Source organism: Schistocerca piceifrons, chromosome X (genome assembly GCF_021461385.2).
Source record: "Schistocerca piceifrons isolate TAMUIC-IGC-003096 chromosome X, iqSchPice1.1, whole genome shotgun sequence".
NCBI classification, from domain to species: Eukaryota; Metazoa; Arthropoda; class Insecta; order Orthoptera; family Acrididae; genus Schistocerca; species Schistocerca piceifrons.
The window spans coordinates 253268825-253288644 of NC_060149.1; the positions used below are offsets into that span (position 1 = coordinate 253268825).

Genomic DNA, 19820 nt, shown 5'->3' on the forward strand with positions numbered 1-19820 from the left:
ACATCGTCCTTCTGGAATTAGGTCCACAAAGAAGTTCTCAGAGCCCACTTGAGCAATGATTTTTACTTAATTACAACACAAGCTTCAAATTTGACAATATGAAGAATTCATTGTTTTAATTAGTTGGCTCAAAAAGACAATGATAGGTTGTCCTTGTCAGTATTGCCTAAGCTGATGAGCAGATTTGTTGACCAAGAGGCCAGTTCTATATAGCACACAGACAGCATACACCTTTGTTGCTTAAGTGAATTCTTTTAAGCTGTTCGTGCCTATGGATGCATTTTCTTTTGCAGATTCCACCAGTTTATATGCTCACTGGACAAAGTATTAGACCCTGCTTAAAAAGAGCGTACTGTTCACTTTGGAGTGCTGTGAGTAGTTTATACCTGGCATGAGAGTGTTCTGTGACACCGCACTACTGACTTTAGTCTAGACAGTGAATTGACAGATATGTGCCATTGTTTTTATGGAACGGGTGCAGTAACATGGATCAGTGTGAAGCTGGGACAGAATGGCAGAAAGCAGCTATTGTGTTTGGATATGTCCATGACCACACCATGAATGAAGTTGCCTGATTTATTGGTGTATCAGTGCAGACCACCCAAAGTGTCCACAAGGAATTCTCAACCTAATGCAGCCATGTAACACAACGTAAGAACAATGGCTGTAAAACTCGAGACAGAAATTGCTGCTGTCAGTGAGTGCAGGTCCATCTCAACCAATATGGTACATGTACCGATATGTGTGTGTAGGACAGCTCATTGAGTCTATGCAAGGGATGGCATAGGAAGCCAGAACACACAAAAATAGTGAAAGGCAAAGGTGAAGGAACTGGAGTAAGTGACAGAAATAAGGAAATCAAGATACGTATGAGCTATGATGGAGAAGAAATTGACAGGGGAGTCAGCCTAGACAAGGAACAGGAGAGTGGATTAAGCAGAAGAGGAGCGGTAGTTGAGGCAGAACACAGGAATCAGTGGAGACTAAGGCCAAAGGGGTATGGGGAATGACAGATATGCTGTAGAATGAGTTGCTACCATGCAATTATACATTGCCTGTCTTCTTACTCAATGTCTCTTCCATTCTTCTATCATCCCCCTTATTCAAGAACATTACTCCCTGTAGACATGCCTCCAAGTTATTTCTGACTCAGTTGTGTATTAGGAATTTGTCAATGGCTTACTCAACTAACCAATCTCAAAGGCTCAACCCCCCCTGCCCCCATTTTCCATCTGAAGTGTTTTTCTTTTATGAACACAATATTGAATAATTTAATGTCAAATGTAAACTTGTTTTTTATTAATATGAAAAGATGCAAAACCAACACTCCGCTTTGTGAACAGACAAAGGTTGAAGGTTTTTTTTTTTAAATAAAAAGACAAATATTTTGGAGTTAATTTTTGTATTTTAAATAACAAGTCATTATATAAATATCCAAAAATACTGCATTATCTGTTATTTGTACAAATAAATTTCTATAAATAACAATACAATCCATAAAAATACCCAATATTTTAATTTCATAACTATATTGAAAATAAATATTATTCACAAAATTTGCACTGTGTTTCTACCAGAATAAAAATAAATCAAGCTGTAACGTATCAGTGAGAATCCTGATGGAATAAGCAACAAGCTCATGAAATACAAAAGCATTTATCTTATTGGAATAAACAGTCCACAAAACATTTCTAGAGTAATTAAAAATGGTGGAAATACAATAGCCCTTCTTGAGTTAATCAAAGATTATTTGGTCATTCAGGACACTTAATCTTCAAAGTTGACACTTAATCTTCAAAGTTCTTAATGTTGCACAAAGAGATTGTAACACTTAGCTTCAGCAAATGTATTTCTTACAAAATGTATCTGTAACAAGTTTCAATATAGCATAAAAGTAAATTTATAAAACTAGAAAAAAAAATTCAATAGAAATAAAAGTGGATAACATGCAGAATGAGCACTAAAGATGACTGGGCTTTGCAGAAATGGCATATATACACACGCGTACAATTTAGTGTGTTTGCATAAAATAATAAACTGAGTAAATTACAAGAAAACAGTCTGGGTGATTTGAAATGAAATAATCTAAAATATTGTCAAATAGGGTGTTTGGCATTACTTCAGTCAGCAACGATTTTTGTATACTCCATCTGTATCTAGCCAAAGCCTATATCCACTTCATGTAATATGGTGTATTATCTACCGCTGTCTAATGTCTATGATGAATCAATTATGTAATATGTTGCACATACTATTGTGTATTCAACTTATTGTAAAACACCATCGTAAATAGTCTGGGTGATTAACACGAATACATAACATGGACACACTGACAGCACTGAGCAATATCGATTACAAGGGGGACAGTTTTGTGATTCAAAGACAGACAAATTTCAAATTTAACAAATAAATAAAATGAGAAAAAGTTGAACAAAAATTTAAACAAGAAAATTCCTCAAAACTGTAACTCCACTTCAACATGATGAGAAAGATATAGACACAATGTCCACACATTAACATAAATAACAACACAATATGTATGGATTAAAACCAATACATAAAATAATAACAAGTGAGTCATTTGCTATTTTTGTAATGAGTATCACATCCATTTAAAATAAAGAAATATATCTACAAAAATTTATAAGAATCACCACTAGGAACAGATTGCTAATGTCAGCCTTCACTGAACATTGCACTACATGAATTTGTGATTAATCATACTGGTTCATAAATTAAATAATTTTGTTGCTGTTACAGTTTCAGTCAATATCAAAGGCAGAAACTCTAGTGTACATTACTCTTACACAATATTTTGTGCTGATTGTAAATGAAATGGCATTTCAGCAGAAACTGCAAACTTCAAATAACATAGTTGGTGAAGATTTTCTTAGGCAATTCTTCTAAATGTTTAGAGAGTGACATGAGTTCTATACAAAATTTGAGCTATGAGTAGATTATCTTTTAAAGAACTCCTCCAAAATGCTATGATTAATTAAATATATAAACATGGCCCAAAAATGCCCAGTTTCCCCACCCTAGACCTTGAACAACAAATTAACCCTATATACAAAATCATCATTCTCTTATTACAATGGTAACATTTCATTACTGAGTGGAAGACATGCATGAAATGAAAGACAAAGCAAATCATGGAACGAATGTCATTCTCTTTCCTATAGTCATGCTTTTGGTGGAACCCATTTATACGATCCATAGTACTTGAAGTTGTTCTCATCACACTTGTGGTCAGAAGCCTTTGGTCCACGTGAACCATATCTGTAAAAAGTAAACAACATTCTATGTTACAAAGTGTCTTTGGAAACTGAATATGCACAGCTCAAAACAGATTCTTAAATGAACAGCACAGTATAAGTCAGCATGCTGCACATTAAATGCTGCTGTCAAAGTGCTCCCTCAAGCACTCTGCATGAGGTTTTTGATAAGTCGATGGCATGAAGACAGTGTTTCAAATATATGGTCCAACATTAAAAGCACTGCTGAGTTAAAAAAGGTAATGGTGCAAAGAAAAAGCAAGAGCATTAAAAAAGATATCAAATTTATTTGTGTTGAACATTATCTCATTATCAAATTACAATTAGAAATATTTTTCAAGCATATAATAAAAACACGTAACAAATAAGAGGTGTTGAATCATAAGGAAAGAGACATTAGTGACATATTAAAAACAGTGTACTATGTGGATACATGAAAGTTACTAAAATTCAGGTCTTAAATTTGCATAGTATTAGCAATTCTTCAGGATAGTGCAGCCAACAAAAACACGCATAAAGGAAACAGAACTCCTATATTTGGGAACCACACATTCCTTCTTCAAAGGGAACAGAGAAGAAATCAATAACGTATGTAACGAAGGGAGTGACAGCGTCTACCAGAACACAGGTTAAGAGATATACATGAAGTATAAGAAGGAAGGGAGGCAAAGATGAAGGAAAACACATTAACGTGACTGGGAAATAGAAGATAACTTAAAAGTATGTGATGTGTCAGCATTAACTCAAGTACAACAACAGGCAGATATAGAGCAAGAATTACAGATGGATATAGAATCAGCAAGGAATGAATGGAAGAAATACATTATGACAATAAATAAAAATACACTATACTCCATAAAGGCAATAAAATTGCTGTGAGAATATATGGAAAAAATGGAGTGCAAGAAGAAATTGATGGGTAGATGGAAGGAGCTTTTTGTAAATTGAGTCCAGAAAGGCAGTGGGATGCAAGGCTATGTTGGTGTGCAAGTTCCAGAATTCAGGGAAACTACAAATACTTGATGTTATATAGCAGAATATGACCCCAAAAGGGAAGCCCGGGGTCAAACTGTCGGAACATATCAACGAAAAAAGATGACTTGTCTGCCTAAGGCACACCTGCTTCCCAGTTGCTAAGTACGTTATACGGAACTGGGTGCCAGTAATAACGTCAAAATTCTATTTTACTTTATCTTTCTATTATATTTATTTGTTTATGTTTTATTTATAGTATTGTTATTTTTAAATTAATTTTCTTCTGCAAAATTATTTTCTTCTTCTATGTCCATCCTCACTTTTTAATAGATCAATTTCTTCTACTATTGAGAATTTGACACAAAGTTGTTACTGGAACATACTTTCCAATGATATTAATGTGACCTTCTGTCAAACGTCTGAATAATGTTTCTCAGTTGAGGATCCATGGTACAATCACCTGAACTGAAGTGTTCCCACAGAGTCTCCACTGGGTTTAAATTTTGGTGGCCAGGGGAGTTCTGTAAACTCATCCTAGTGTGCACACCGCCGCGAACTGTGTGACACATTGCATTGTTCTGATGGTAGATGCCATCGTACCGTGGAAAAAAACAAGTTGCATGTAGGAATGAACATGGTCCCCAACAATAGACGCATAGTTGTGTTGAACTATTGTGCCTTGAATGACGAGATCACCCAGGGAATGCCATGAAAACATTCCCCAGACCATAACATCTCCCACATCCAGGCTAGACCCTTCCAACAATTGTCGTTGGGGGTTTGCATTCAGACTTTCTATGCCAATAGAGAATAAAACATGATTCACCTGAAAACGCAACCTGTTGCCACTCAGTTGCAATATTGGCATGCAAATTCCAGCCTTCACCACTGATGAACAGCAGTCAGCATGAGTGACATTTCTTTGACAAACTTCGTGATTGGAGGGTCCTTTGCCTTTCGTGGGCAAGTGCTGTACCAACTGAGCTACCTGAGCATGACATGAACCATCCTCTCAGCTTTACTTCTGCCAGTAACTGATCTCCTACCTTCTAAACTTCAAAGAAGCCCTCCTGTGTAACTTGTGGGACTAGAACTCATTGAAAAACAGATATTACAAAGATATGTCTTAATCACAACCTGGGAGATCATTTCCAGAATGAACCTTCACTCTGCAATAGAGTGTACACAGATTAAAACTTCCCTGCAGATTAAATCTGTGTGCCAGCCTGGGACTCAAACCTGAGGTACCGGCAGAAGCGGAGCTGTGAGGATGGGTTGTGAGTTGTGCTAGATAACTCTGCTGGTACAGCACTTCCCCATGAAAGACAAAGGTCCTGGGTTCAGGTCCCAATTCGGCATGCAATTTTAATCCGATAGGAAGTTTCACAACTAGACATTTCCTCTTTGCAGAAAGTGCCTTTCAGATACTAGGGTGAATGTAAAGACAGTGTGGATTGAGTTATTCTGCTTCAAAATGGCAAGGAAAGTGCTGCCTTCCACCAACTGCCTCCCTGGAGTGTTGCACACCCACCACTATCTTCTTCAATGCTGTCAGACAGACCATACTGAAAAAGCAGCAGCTAAACTCAACTTCCTCACTGTAATTACCATATTGGTAATGACACTGAGTAGGTTTCAGTTTGCCATGAACAACTGAAGAATGTGCCTCAGCACTCAGTAAAATTAACTTTTCTGGCAATATATGAAAAATAAGTCAATTCATAGTGTTCAACACTCATTTAAATGACCAATTTGTTGTTTCAGTTAATTAAAAAAATAAGTACACACTTTGTACTGTTTACCTAAGGCATTTTTAAACAATCTGATGGTGTCACCATGGGCAGTCTCTTTTGTCTCCCTTAGTGGCAAACCTTTTTATGGAGGACTTAGAGAAGTGAGCAATCAACTCAGCAATTATAAAACCAACAAAACTTTGGCACTAGACTGATGACGTTATATTGATGATATTTTTATTGTTTGGGCTCAAGGTATTGACAGTCTCAGAGAGTTCCTTCAACATCTGAACTCCATACATGAAAACACAATCAACTATGAAAACGGAGGAAGCAGGTTGTTTCCCATTTTAGACATTTTAGTGCAATGGAAAAGAGATAGCACACTTAGACATTCTATATTTCAACAGTCCAATCATACAGACCTTTAATTACAGGTTACTGGTTTCCACAGACGGGCACAAACAATGGGCATTCGTAAGACCTTGATCCACCAAGCCCATACTCTCTCAGATGCCAACAACCTGCAACTGGAACTGGAATCCTACAAATTGTGTTCCTGAACAATGGACATTTGTCTCAGCAAGTGCAGACAGGGCTTCAGATGTTCAAACAGCAAAACAAGTAAGAGGTTGAAGCCTTCAAAACGAGAGCTCATCTACCATATATTGGGAATATTTCTGGAAAAATAGGCAGATTATTAAGAAGACTAAAGGTTAAAGTGATCTTCTGCCCTCCATCAAAAATCTTGGCATGTTTGGGGAATATCAAAGATGACTTAAGAGTTCTGCAAGGCAGAAGTCTATAGGATTCCAGGCACATGCAACAAATCTTACAAAGGGAAAACAATGCACACTGTTAAGGATCACATTGGCAACACCAGCAGCGTATTTGCCTACTGCAAGACAGTAAGTTAATGCCAAACTTGTATTTCTACTGATTATCTGATGCAATACAATGAAACAAAAATTGTGGTCCGTACATAAAACTTTTGAAGCTCTATCATCAATGAATCAGTGGAAAAACGGCTGTCTGAGATTCTTATCAATTAGGGTGGTAGTTTGAAATTACATACAGGGTGTACATTAAGTGTGGGAACACTTTCAATTATTTATTGCACAAGAACCAAACATAGTACAGATATCATACATATGTGATTTTGAATAGAAACCCTGAAAGTTTTTTTTTTATGTAGTAGTTTGGTAATTTGCTGATAGTCAGCGCTACTCACAAACATGGCAAGTTTAGGAGTGGAGCGAGCTTTCTGTGCATTGGAGTTCGACAAAAACAAGTGTGCTACAGCTGTTCAACGGATGTTTAGAACCAAGCACGGTAAGAAGCCACTAACAAGGAAAGTGGTTGCTTGTGCCCGGCAAAGAGAAGCGAATGTGAAGTGAATGTGGAGTGTGTATGAGAGACATTCATAAGGAGTCCAAAGAAATCGGTGCATCGTGCATCCAGTGAACACGAAATGGCTCCAGTGACAGTGTGGGAAGTCCTGCGACAGGATCTGTCTATGAAACCATTCAAATTGGAGCTAGAGCATAAGCTCATTGAAGACAACAAAGACAAGCATTTTGAGTTTAGTTCGCAGTTGCAACAACTGAATGAGGATGACATTGTTGATCACTTAATTTTTATCAGAGAAGCCACTTTTTACACTAATGGGAAAGTGAACAGGCATAATTGTCAAATCTGGGGTGCAAAGCATCCACACGAATGCATTGAATTTGAGAGGTAAATGTTTTTTGTGCCTTGTCACATCGAAAACTGTACAGGCCATTCTTATTCACTGAGAGCACTGTCACTGGATATGCCTACTTGGACATGTTGCAGCAATGGCTGATGCCTCAAATGCAATCAGACTCTCCGTTCATCTTTCAGCAGGATGGGGCTCCACCCCATTTTCATCATGAAGTTCATGGGTAACTGAACACGGAGCTGCCGCATCGATGGATCGGCTGTGCTACAGAAGGAGACAGCTGTTTCATGAAATGGCCTCCCCGATCACCAGATCTGACTCCATGTAACTTTTTTTCTGTGGGGACACATTAAAGATCTGGTGTATGTACTGACTATACTCTGTGTTGTAGCAGAGCTCCGGGAGAGAATACGTGAAGCACCTGCTACAGTCTACGATGCCAAGCTGGTCACTCATGGGTCACATACTGAATGTTTGTAAAAAAAACTTTCAGATTTTCTCTTGAAAATGCAATATGTATGACATCTGCACAATGTTTAGTTCTTGTGCAATAAATAATTGAAAGTGTTCCCACACTTTATATACACCCTGCACTGCTCTGCATAGCCAGTACTATTCTGCAATTTCACAGTTTGAAAATGACTGATCAGATACAATGAGACGAGCTTTCACCACAGAGTGCACCTTGCAGCAGAAGAGCATGCACTCACATAGTGCTTGCACAGATATAACTCATTGCAACACTTATCTATCAGTGTGATTTTACATAGGTGAGCTCAGTATATTTCTGTCAGTGTTCACCTAAAGAGAGGCAGAAGACTGCACCAAAATATCATGGCAGCAAGTCACAAACAACCAACAAAAATTTCATCGAGCAATCTACATGTCAGGAAAATTTTTAATCTCATGGATTAAATGTTGAAAATTTGAATAAGAAGAAAGGCATTCATGGTTTAAATACCAAATGGAAGAAGAAAAATGGGGCAACTACCTAATCCCCACTTATGGAACTCTGTTATTAATGAGGGAGAAGAATGTGTTTATTGTGAATAACAAAAAGGGACAGAAAAACAAACAGATAAGAGAAACGTCAAGAGTTGACAACATAATTGTGACCGTTACAAAACTGAAATGGAGATATGCATAAAGTGCGGTAGGATGATAGGAGATGGATGAAGAAGAGTCTATGCTGGATTCTTTGTTGCAAGAAAAATCTACAAGACAACCCAATAAAAGAGGAATTCATGAAAAAGAAACAAGCAGAACAAAGTTGGATGTGAATTGTTGAAGACTGTAACATATGGAGAAGTCTGGAAAATGGCTATAACCTGTAGTGTATGATAAATGGATGATGATGATTTTGTTATTGAAACAAGTCACACCATACTGACTGAGATTCCCTTAATATCTGCAACATTGTTTTTAGTTTTCTTGTTTATAATAAAGCCTACATCTGAATTTCCTTCTTGCTCTGTTGCTCTGTTATGAAACATAAGTCCTGATCTTCATTCTATTTTGGTATTCACTTTTTCACAATTTCGATCACTCTGTGCTATTTAAATTGATTTTATTTGATTACTTAAGTTTTTTACTGGTGCAAACAAGTCGTTAATGAGCCAAATAGAGCAAATAAAAACTTGGATAATAATGGGCATTATGTACACACACCACCAATGATTTGAGAACGCGTATTATAAAGTCATTATAAACATGTATTACAAAGTCATAACACATGTATCATATATTTTTAAACATTTTTACCATTCATTTATTGTAATAAACCAAAGATAACAAAAACCTAACATGGAAATAAAAATGAGAAAGGATGGAAATGGAAGTTGTTGCTGGAAGGAATAAGAGAAGTAATTTCAAGTGACGAATGGAGTACTGGTATGAAACAATAATTTTACATTTTATTTAATTCATTGTGTATATTACAAATCAATGTTATGTTAATTTCTGTCTGCAGTCCTTTTCTCTGTATATTATTCCACTAGAAACAGAGAAATAGCTCACAATGAAAAATAGAACAAAAATGCCCCCCCTTTTCACACACACACACACACACACACACACACAAATTCTGTCAGGAAGATAATTAAGATATAGTGCGCAGTACAAGCCACCTAATTTATGCAATAGTTCAACATTACAGCAGGTAAAACTTTTCTCTATTTGCCATTCTTTTTGTAGATGATATTATTATATAGACAACTGACTTTCTCATTCTTTTCTTAATTTTTTTGGCACCTACATATCCCTCGCCTTCACACTCTTGAACATTTCTCATTCCTCATTTCATTCCATTAATCTTACCTTTTTTTGTTGCCAAGTTAGTTAATTAGTCCATTCTCAAAATTATTTTCTTTTTCTTTCCTTCAGTCAGAACTTTTTGAAAGCGTCTCCTTCCCCACAAATTGGAATTATTTATTATGTAATGTATTTCATTTCACACATTGATTATTCCTTTTATTTCTCACTACCATGCTTGTTTATTATTTTTGTACTTAAGATTCCCTTTATGCACATTGCATTCTCATCTGAAACTGACCTTGGATCTTTGCTCATTCCACCTCTGGCAGTTCTGAAGATAATTCTATCTATAGCAAAAATTCAAAACCAAATGAATTTCATAAAATTATATCTGATCTTTGACATCTCACAAATTGGGAAAATCTCCAACTGCAATATCTCCTTCCCAAAAAATGCAGCTATTCGAATTTGCTCAATTCTTGGCACTCAGCACTATATTCCTCTATGAGTACATGATCTTGGCATAGCTTATGTTCACTTTCTAATGACACTATGATATTGTGTGATGTTGATTCGTGATAAAACCTTTTGAGCAAAATACATAATTGAAATGCAAAGATATATAAAATTTAATGGCAATTTATCAATCAAAACAGTCATCTGTCCTCTCAGTTATCAATTGCTTCCAATGTTTCAATACAGTTTACTGAAAGTCTAATATGTAGGATCCATAACAGTACTGACAAGTAAGTGAACACACATTCAAGACTGTGGCAACTGCTGTATACACTCATATTTTACTGTACATACAATAATGCAAAGACAATAAGTATTTTTCTGTATGTTTATTGTGACAGAACACCATACTGAACTATCCATGGGTATTATAAAATACATGAAACAACCATGTTTCCATGAGAACCTCAACATACGAAAACAGTTTGCGAAGGTGGATACATTTCTATGAAATGACAAGTTTTTTGTGAGATCATGCCAGTGTGATGATAATTTCAATCAAAAACAGATGAAGAATTTTCAATGTAGATCTGGAAATGGGTAGGCACAACTTTTCCAAGACATTGTACACATATACATGACTGCAGGTGAAACATGGTTTGCTCATGCACCAACAACAAAAACATTGAAGAAAGGATGGTGACATTACACCACCAGTGGCAAAGGGCACTTCCTTGGCTACAGAGGTCGTTTTAATGTTCCTATGGTACAATCCAGACTGATTACGTGAACAACCACATCATCATTAGTGGGCCTTTTACACTTCATTAATAGATTATTAAAACAGGAGCTGAGTGAAAAATGGAAAACACTGTCACACAAGTACCCTTTCCACAGGACAATATTCTCAACCATACAGCATCCGTGACAGAGAAAGAACAGTGATTTAGACTCATCAGTTCACTGTCTACCTTATTTTAATTATGAATTCTGATGTTATTTCCAGTCCTTACCTGACTTAAAAATTTGATTGGGTGGAAAAAGATGTTCATCAAGGAATACTAAGAGTATTGTGTGGAATTTGCCAAAACCTATTTTTCTGACACTGTGAAGAAATGGAAACATGACATGCCAATTCTACAGCTATAAAATGGAAATTAAAGTGAATTCTTTGCAAAATAAGAACATGAATTTGTTGATTTTTTTACTACAGTTATCAACCTCTACTCAAGCACTACAATTATTCTGCACTTACTGCAAACAGTTCAAGTGGAACATGTAAGAATTAATAAAGAACTAATTAAAGATTAGATCAGAGTACAATCTACAATTGAAATTAGGGAAAAGAAAATAAGTATACTTACACATATGGAATTGGAGCAATCTTTTTACTTTCAATCTCATGAAGCAGTGGAGTAAAAATCCTCCATGCCTCTGAAAGTTCATCAGAGCGAACAAAATGCATCTGTGATCCACAGAATACATCAAGTATCAGTCTCTCATATGCATCAGGCATTTTTACTTCCTGTAACAGAAATAACTTACTTGAAGATTTTGTATCTTGTAATGAAATCTGGTAATAAATTCATAAAATCTGAACACAGTAAACAATAAAAAATCTATAATTTCAATTTCTCTTTCCCTAGCAAAGGCATGTGTATTCTTAAAAGCTGTAATAAAACCCCTCAAAATCATGGAACTTCAGAGACAGTCAACACACACACACACACACACACACACACACACACACACACAAAACAATGACACATCTCTATTGGCCAAGCTGACAAGAAATAATAGTGACTCTTAGAAGTCATCTCTAATGCTGGAACAGAAAGGTGTAGTGCTGCATCAATACAGTAATAACCATTTCCTTCCAATAATTACCTCTTTATCTTTAGCCTATACATCACCTCTTGCATCTCTTACTAGTACTATGAAATTTGAATCTCTCTTGTCATAATCAGTTAGCAGTTCTGACTCATCGCCTGCAACTTACTCTTTCTTTACATTTTTTCTTAACATTTTCAGGATTCTTAGTTTTCATTTTTAGCTACTTAAGCTTGTAGAACTTCTGAAAGCTGATGAGTCAACTTATTATTCTAATTTTGTTTTGTCATCCTGTACAGTTAACAATTTTCACCATTTTGCATTAACTAAAAGAAATCGAAGAATATTTGAAAACATAATATTTTTTACAAGTATGAACAAAATGTTACAACATTGTTATTTTGTTTTTTGCATGTCGCACCTATTTCATATATTTCCAACAACATAAATCATTTAGTCCTTAATTCCATTTGTTTTTGGAGGACCAATCTGATTTACACATCATATAAAGAATGAAAAAAGTTTGCCATCTCAGAAACACATTGTGATCACTAAAAATGAATACAGACAAAACATGCAGTATTTTTAGTCAACAATAATTCATCAAAGATTAAGTCTTCAAATTACCTTGTACCGACTTCCGTATGTCAAATCCAGTTCTGTTTCCTCCAAATCAAATGTCATTCCGGGGGTTTTTGTCATCATTTTGATGTACACAGCTTCACCTGGCTGGACTCTAATTACTAATTCATTTCGTTTAGGCTTTCCACTAAAAATGTCTCCAGGAACATCCTGGTACTGAATTCGTACTTCAGCTTTGCGTTCATTTAATGCTAGTAGAAAAGAGAAAAGTCTTATTAAAATATATTTTTCAAGTTCTCCCATCATAAATAGTGTTCCATGAAACTTAGGGATTGCAGCCAGATGATGTTGACATCTTGCCATGATACTTCGGCTGGCAACTATTAATCTATCTTAAGGTGAGAGTTTGAAACTGGAGATTGCTAGTTTACATTGCTAATTTGATGGTGGCTGAATGGTTATCAGCTGAAATATCGTGGCAAGATATCAATGACACCCAGCTGCAATTCTGAAACTTTATGGAATACTTATTAAAATATACTTTGTAAATGCTTGTTTTTGTTAAACACAGTATTTTGTCTTACAAATATATGTGATTCATTAATGGTATGAGTCCCCCAAAATCAGGAAATCAGCAGCAATCTATTATTATTATTATTATTATTATTATGTAATAAAATTTTACATAAACATAGTCACTTCTTATTCTTGTAAAAAACTGCAAACTTTGCCGTGAATTTGTTTGTGATACATGGTCAAAGTATTATGTAACTACAAATTAAAAGAAAAAAGAAACCAGAACATACCAACAATTAAAAATGATAGAACACAATTTGTCACGTTTACAGAAGAATACAGTTGAGAAGGCAGCTTTGCTACTGAAGATCATGAAGGAGGATGAAAATAATAATAAAATCCTTGAATAATTTGGTAAACTGGCAAAGAGTGTGCTATCCTCTGACATCGGTATATAATGACTCAATTACCCAGGTACTACTCAGGGCCACTTCCCCCAGTCAATGGTATTACACTATTATTGCTATAGTTCAAAACCGGTGATGTGACAAATAGTCATGCAAGGGTGGGGGAAATCACCACTGTCACTGGTTCGGGGCCCAGAAAAACTCTCCCCACGCTGGGGGCTCGGATCCTCACTACTCATTTTAAAGTAATATACTGACCGAGCATTCTTAACCACTGCCCCAAGCTATTGACTGCGGGAGCAATGCACATGGGGACCGACATGCATGGGATGCCTCTTAGCTGATCACACAGCATTGGAATCCGTACAGTGAGCATCGCAATTGAGTCTGTGACCCGTAAATAGTACAGCTCACAGCCAGCCAGGCCTACCCGCTGTCGAGCCCAGATACTCTCAGGCTCACCAGTTTTACCCAGCTATACCTGAGTCAGCCACAGGTTCTACGCCTTCATGCCAAGTCCCCAATGGATGGGATTTGGATAGAAATGATTACTACTTGTGTCAGTGTTAAAATCTCACGACACTGGACAAGTAACAACCAAGGACATTTTATTTCGGGTCCTCTACCGCACATTTCATACTGGCTGCAACGTCCATTGCCCTGGAACAAAGGATAGTGTAGATAACAGACATTTTTATGGGTAAATGCCGTGTGGTCTATCAAGGGGCTCACCATATCCCCACATGCAGAATTCGGATACGAGTCCATGCATGGACTGACACCTCAAACAACTACCCCAGCAGCTACCCCATCCCTACCTCGCCAGAGCAAGTAATGTAATAACGTAATGTAATGTAACTTAATATTAAAAGTGTCAATATTGACAAAAATAGAGAAAAAGCAAGAGATCAGTGGCAACAAAAACTTAATATACTTACAGAGAATCCTGCATGATCAATAAAAGGTGATTATTTATGGCCAACAAGATAATTTACATTCTTCACTGGGTACAAGACCAAAACACATTTAACTGCTAAACTACAGTAATCACATGTGTTCCCAGTTTACACTTCTGCACTACTAAAAAAAAAAAAAAAATGTTGGACAAATGACATGAATGTTATGAGCATGATTCATGAAACTGAAGAATTTCTAAAAAGCTTGAAATTAATTAAAATACATATCAGAGTACCTTGCACGAGGAAAGTGGGTCACTCAGTGACTGTGATATGATTTATAAATTACAGAGCTCAGCAGTCATTCATCCTCTTTTTTTTGCCTGGTTTTATTAAAAGGACAACCGATTGCTACACTCTATAATTTATAAAATACACATTGCGTCAAAAACAGTGACAAACAGAAACTGACAAAACATTGGGACAGTTACATGAATTGGCTTAATCTTGCCTTTAATACCACCTGTCATGAGGCACATAAGATGACACATGCTAAATTAACATCAGGGCTAAATGAGTGGTTGCAAAAAATAACATCTCTCTAGGATATCAGAGAGAGGTTCTTAGTTACAATCGAGTGAGGCATGTGGCTTCAGTGATGACGGAGGTATTGTCTATGTGAAGAATTTCTTGGGGCAGAGTGAAGGGGCACAGGGGATCATGGCAAAAATGTTGCCTCTATTTCTCGGGCCATGTACGGTCATTAAGAGTTTGTTTTGTGGAAGTTTCTTGCCACAAGACCCAAAAATGTTTAAGAAAATCAGGGTTTATTTGAGTCAGCTGACAGTACACAATGACCAAGTACAAGCTGGTACATAATAAATTAAAGAAACTGGGCTGCCCAACCTAGTTTCTGTGTTAAGGGAGGAGGGGGAAGGGGGAGACTGATATGTTCACATTGATATTTTGGGTAAGATAGTAGCGGTGCTGTAACTTGGAACTTCCTTGGCACACCACGAGAGGATTTGACTTTGGCATGTGCCACCTTTCCTTTGAAGACCATGTGAATGTGTGGTACAAGGGAAGGGGGTGTAAGCAGTGCACTGGACACAGGGAGTCTGGTGGTAACAGCCACATGCAACGTAAAGGTTGCGCAGGACAGTGTCAAATTCTAACTTGGGAAGGCAGCAGGTTTTCCTGTTTGGGGGTGGCTATGTGATGGGTGGCCACATATTAAGTCATCAGTTCCTTTGTGGCATTTCCATTGTGGGAATTACACTGACCCGTCATCTGTGTACTACTTTATTTAAATTCCAAAGGGAGTGCCAGCAGTAACGTGTGTGTTTTGGTGAGTTAAACTTATCTGTAACTCTTAAACCTCCTGAGTGGTATCTTGCCATTATGACTTCTGTGTTAAGCTGCCTGAGTTGACACTCAATTTAAATGTGTGTGTCTCAGACAAAGGAGCTGTGTAGTTAACTACCACAATGTTAATTTTGGTAAATGCATTTCTGTTTTCAGAGTGTGGTAGAGGTACAAACTGACACCTTCTCCCAAATTTTATGTACCTGGTTTTAGATGTCATGGTGTGTTGGTAATATTGTTGTTTTTTCTGTTTAAGAGCTCTAAAAGTTAATTGTTCAACTATACCTTCAAATCTGCTGGGATTTCCTGTTATGACCTGTACCGAATACAAATATCTTTAGACGACCTTCTGAACAAGGTTATTCAGGATGAGGCCTTGCTGTCTGTTGCTGGTGCCTAGCTGGTGGTTTTGGCAGAAACTGTGAGTTGAAATTCAACCCATGTTACTGCAATTCTGTATGTGTTTATTCTGCTTATTGGTGCCTGGACACAATTTTGTTAATAGCAACTTCAGATCCAATTACTGGCATTTTAAAATAATTTCGATGTTAAACTGTATGCTATAATCGTTGGGGCTTTAATTTTTTTATATTAAGTTGATGTTTTAGTTAGTGGCACCTTTAAAATATTTGTCTGTGTGTTACACAATCAGATCTTTTCATTAGCACCTTAAATCTTTTCACATTTATAGTGTTTGATGTATTGTAGACAGTTTTGAATATCATTTACAAGGGCTTCATTGAATAATCGAACCTGCTGAGGTACCAGCGTGTGCCTTCTGTAAACTGTTTGTGTTAAATAAATTTGTGAAATTTTTCTGCTGAGGGCAGGCTCACTGGCTTACCACTTCTGGAACCCTGCATCCTTACATTATTTCAAATACTACTCAGTACATGCTATAATCGTTGGGGCTTTAATTTTTTTATATTAAGTTGATGTTTTAGTTAGTGGCACCTTTAAAATATAATAGTTGCCTTGCCATTCTGTTTTTGTGCTGGGGTATGTGACAAATGAAACATTTCCAAATGAGTAGACAGATCATGATGGTATTTTAAGAGAGCCAGCTGACTCTCCCAACCACATACTTTTCTATAATTTTCTTGTGGGAAACACAACACAGCTCCTACGATGTCAAATGATGTGCAACAATTCTTTGTGGCATCTTGTCACTACATTACAGCATTGCTCTAGAAACATTCCAGTCTCACATCAGTCACTACATGTGTGTTTGCAAATGTGTACTATAATCAATGGTGAAAAAACAGAGAGAGCAAATGCTGTGAAAAGATCTAATACAAAGTGTTTCATCCAGAACCTAGATTTTTGCACAATATATGCCAATGTGATTTACTTTGTTCTTATGCTGTGTTAACCAGATTAGTGTAATGAAAACCGTAATTACCCAAAGACTTTTAAGGAAAAGATTATCTAAATTTACAGTTAGAAATAAGTTTCTGCTGTCCTCAGAAGTACAGTAACACCATGGTGAAATGTACTATGGAAGATATTCATAAACACTGGGGCTAGTTACAATGTATATTTGGAACCATATGACTTCCAGTTATTAAATATTGTAAAGTAAATATACAGACTGATAGAACTATACTGAAGGTGAAGCTTAGGAGTAATCAAAGGATGTTCTGCAGATTCCTGGCCATATTCTGAGAATTACTAATAAACTACTAAAAATCATTAGTGTAAAATATGCAAGGCTCACTAATACAACCACTTTGAAGCAAGACATTGCTTATAAGAAGCATTACTTTTATTAGCATGCTAAAAATGTAATTTTCAGGTGGACAAAAGATATACCTGGGAGTGAGAAGAGCATGGGCTCATAAATATGATGCGACACTATGTAAAGTTTCAATTAAAAACAATACCTTTCCCACAACGGAGAATAAATGGTACACCATCCCAACGCTCACTCTTTATTTTTAATACTGCTGTGGCAAATGTTGGTGTTGTTGAACCTGCTGGTACTGTAGGATCATCCAGGTAACCCAGCTTTTCTTCACCATTCCCATCAGGTTTTCCAACATATTGACCAAGGACTACATCATCTAGAGTAATGGGTGGAATGCATCGAAGTACTTTCACCTGTTTTGAAATGCATACAAGAAAAGTATTATTTTGGTCATATATTAAAATTTTTGAATAATAGACACCGTAAATATTAAATGTACAAACAGTAGCATAAGCATTGCAGTTTTCAACCATTTCACTGGCAATCTCTGTATTCCACAAAGTGAAATTGCTCAACAGAGAACTGGTGATTGGATCTTATGGGATATATGTACAATTCTATATATATTATGTAAATAAATTTGCTCCCCCTTCCACCTGCAGTTTAATTATAGCCCACTGGAGCAACAAAGCATTGTGACTAGAAAAAAGTGCAAATCATGTTTGTTTTCAAAAAAGGCTCATCACTGTTGGCCTTTATTGTTAATTTTATGCTCATGTATTATGATCTTTAAAGAATTTGAAAATCTCCTCTGTGAGAGTCAGTACAAGGTTCCATAAATAGTAACTCTGTGAAACTCAGTTCATGGTGTTAGTCCACAAGGGCCACAAAGCAGGAGATAGCAGTATGAGATCTGGATACTGTGTTCCTCGGTTCCTTGCAGGTATTTCATGCGCTTCCACAATGTTATCTAGTGAACAAAATATGAGCTTACAAAAAACTGGGGCCAGCTTAGCGAGTGGACTGACTTCCTAGCAGACAGACTACAGCATGTTATTGTTAATGTTGAGAAATATTCAAATGTGAATGTATCTTTCGGTGTACCACAAGGGGTGTTGTAGGGGGGAGTCTGTGAAGTGAGTAATAAACCTCTCATTTCTGCCACCTCCTCCCAGGCAGCTAGGACAATGTTCCAAAAAACACTACACGTTCTAAGCATGCAGTAAGGTAAGTTTTCTTCCACAGTCTGTTTTTTCTCCACCAATACATTTTCAATGAGGCTGAAGTCTGGTGCTGGAGTACTCCAGACAAGATGTAAGCTTTCATTCTGTTCTGAAAACCAGTCCTGCCCCATAGCTGACATGTACACTAAAGACTGATCCTGCTAGAAAAAGATTAATCCATCAGGACACACTGATGTACACTAAAGACTGATCCTGCCAGAAAAAGATTAACCCATCAGGACACACTGATGAGACCATAAAATCACACATAATATATTGAGCAGCATCAAATCAGCCATCTATCCGGCAAAGCATCCCAAGTTCACAGGAACACATTGAACCCAAAACTGCTGCAGACACACAGCTACTGTGAGATGACTTTGGACATGTTTGGATTTAAAACAGGCACCATGTGGATTATATGCTCTTCCTGGACCATAACTCACTGTGTAAAATACTGATTCATCAAAAAATGTTACATTCAGACAGCCACAACAGGCATTTTCCTCAGCAAATGCTAATTAGTAGAGTCCATTATCATCACGGAGCCCTTTTTTAATGGTCACATATTTGCTACGTAGTCCATCCTCCCGAAGCCAGTGCCAAACCATTTCATCTGACCGTTTCAACAACACCATGTTAAGGGGAAAAAAAGATTTTGTTGTGATGTGTTTACAAGTTCATACCCTGGACTGATGTTGTCACACATGGATGACCAGTTTCCACATGCCTACTGGATTTTTCAAGAATCATGTCATTTTATTCATTGTTACACAATGTGTTCTGCAATGCCATACCATTCCCCAGTCTCTGATGCTATCAAATTCTCTTCCTCCACAGTAGCAATGATGTGGACTTGAGGATGAGGCATGGCTCATGAATAAAGCAATTGGGCTACAAGCAAGAGGGTTCAGGTATCT

At 36.8% G+C, this 19820-nt stretch overlaps 1 protein-coding gene across 5 annotated transcripts in view; it reads right to left on the reverse strand.

Moving 5' to 3' along the window:
* Positions 1-1461: 1461 nt before the first annotated feature.
* Positions 1462-19820, reverse strand: part of LOC124723194 (glucose-6-phosphate 1-dehydrogenase) — a 303988-nt gene continuing 285629 nt past the window's right edge. For 3 of the 5 annotated variants that reach the window (XM_047248385.1, XM_047248388.1, XM_047248387.1), the window contains 4 exons: positions 17874-18090; positions 12852-13057; positions 11759-11919; positions 1464-3279 (listed from right to left, as the gene is read on the reverse strand). In XM_047248385.1, coding sequence (XP_047104341.1) covers positions 3183-3279; positions 11759-11919; positions 12852-13057; positions 17874-18090 — 681 coding nt within the window. In that variant the 3' untranslated portion in view covers positions 1464-3182. Of the gene's footprint in view, positions 3280-11758; positions 11920-12851; positions 13058-17873; positions 18091-19820 lie in introns of all 5 variants that reach the window. The other 2 variants (XM_047248384.1, XM_047248386.1) reach the window with 2 other exon arrangements.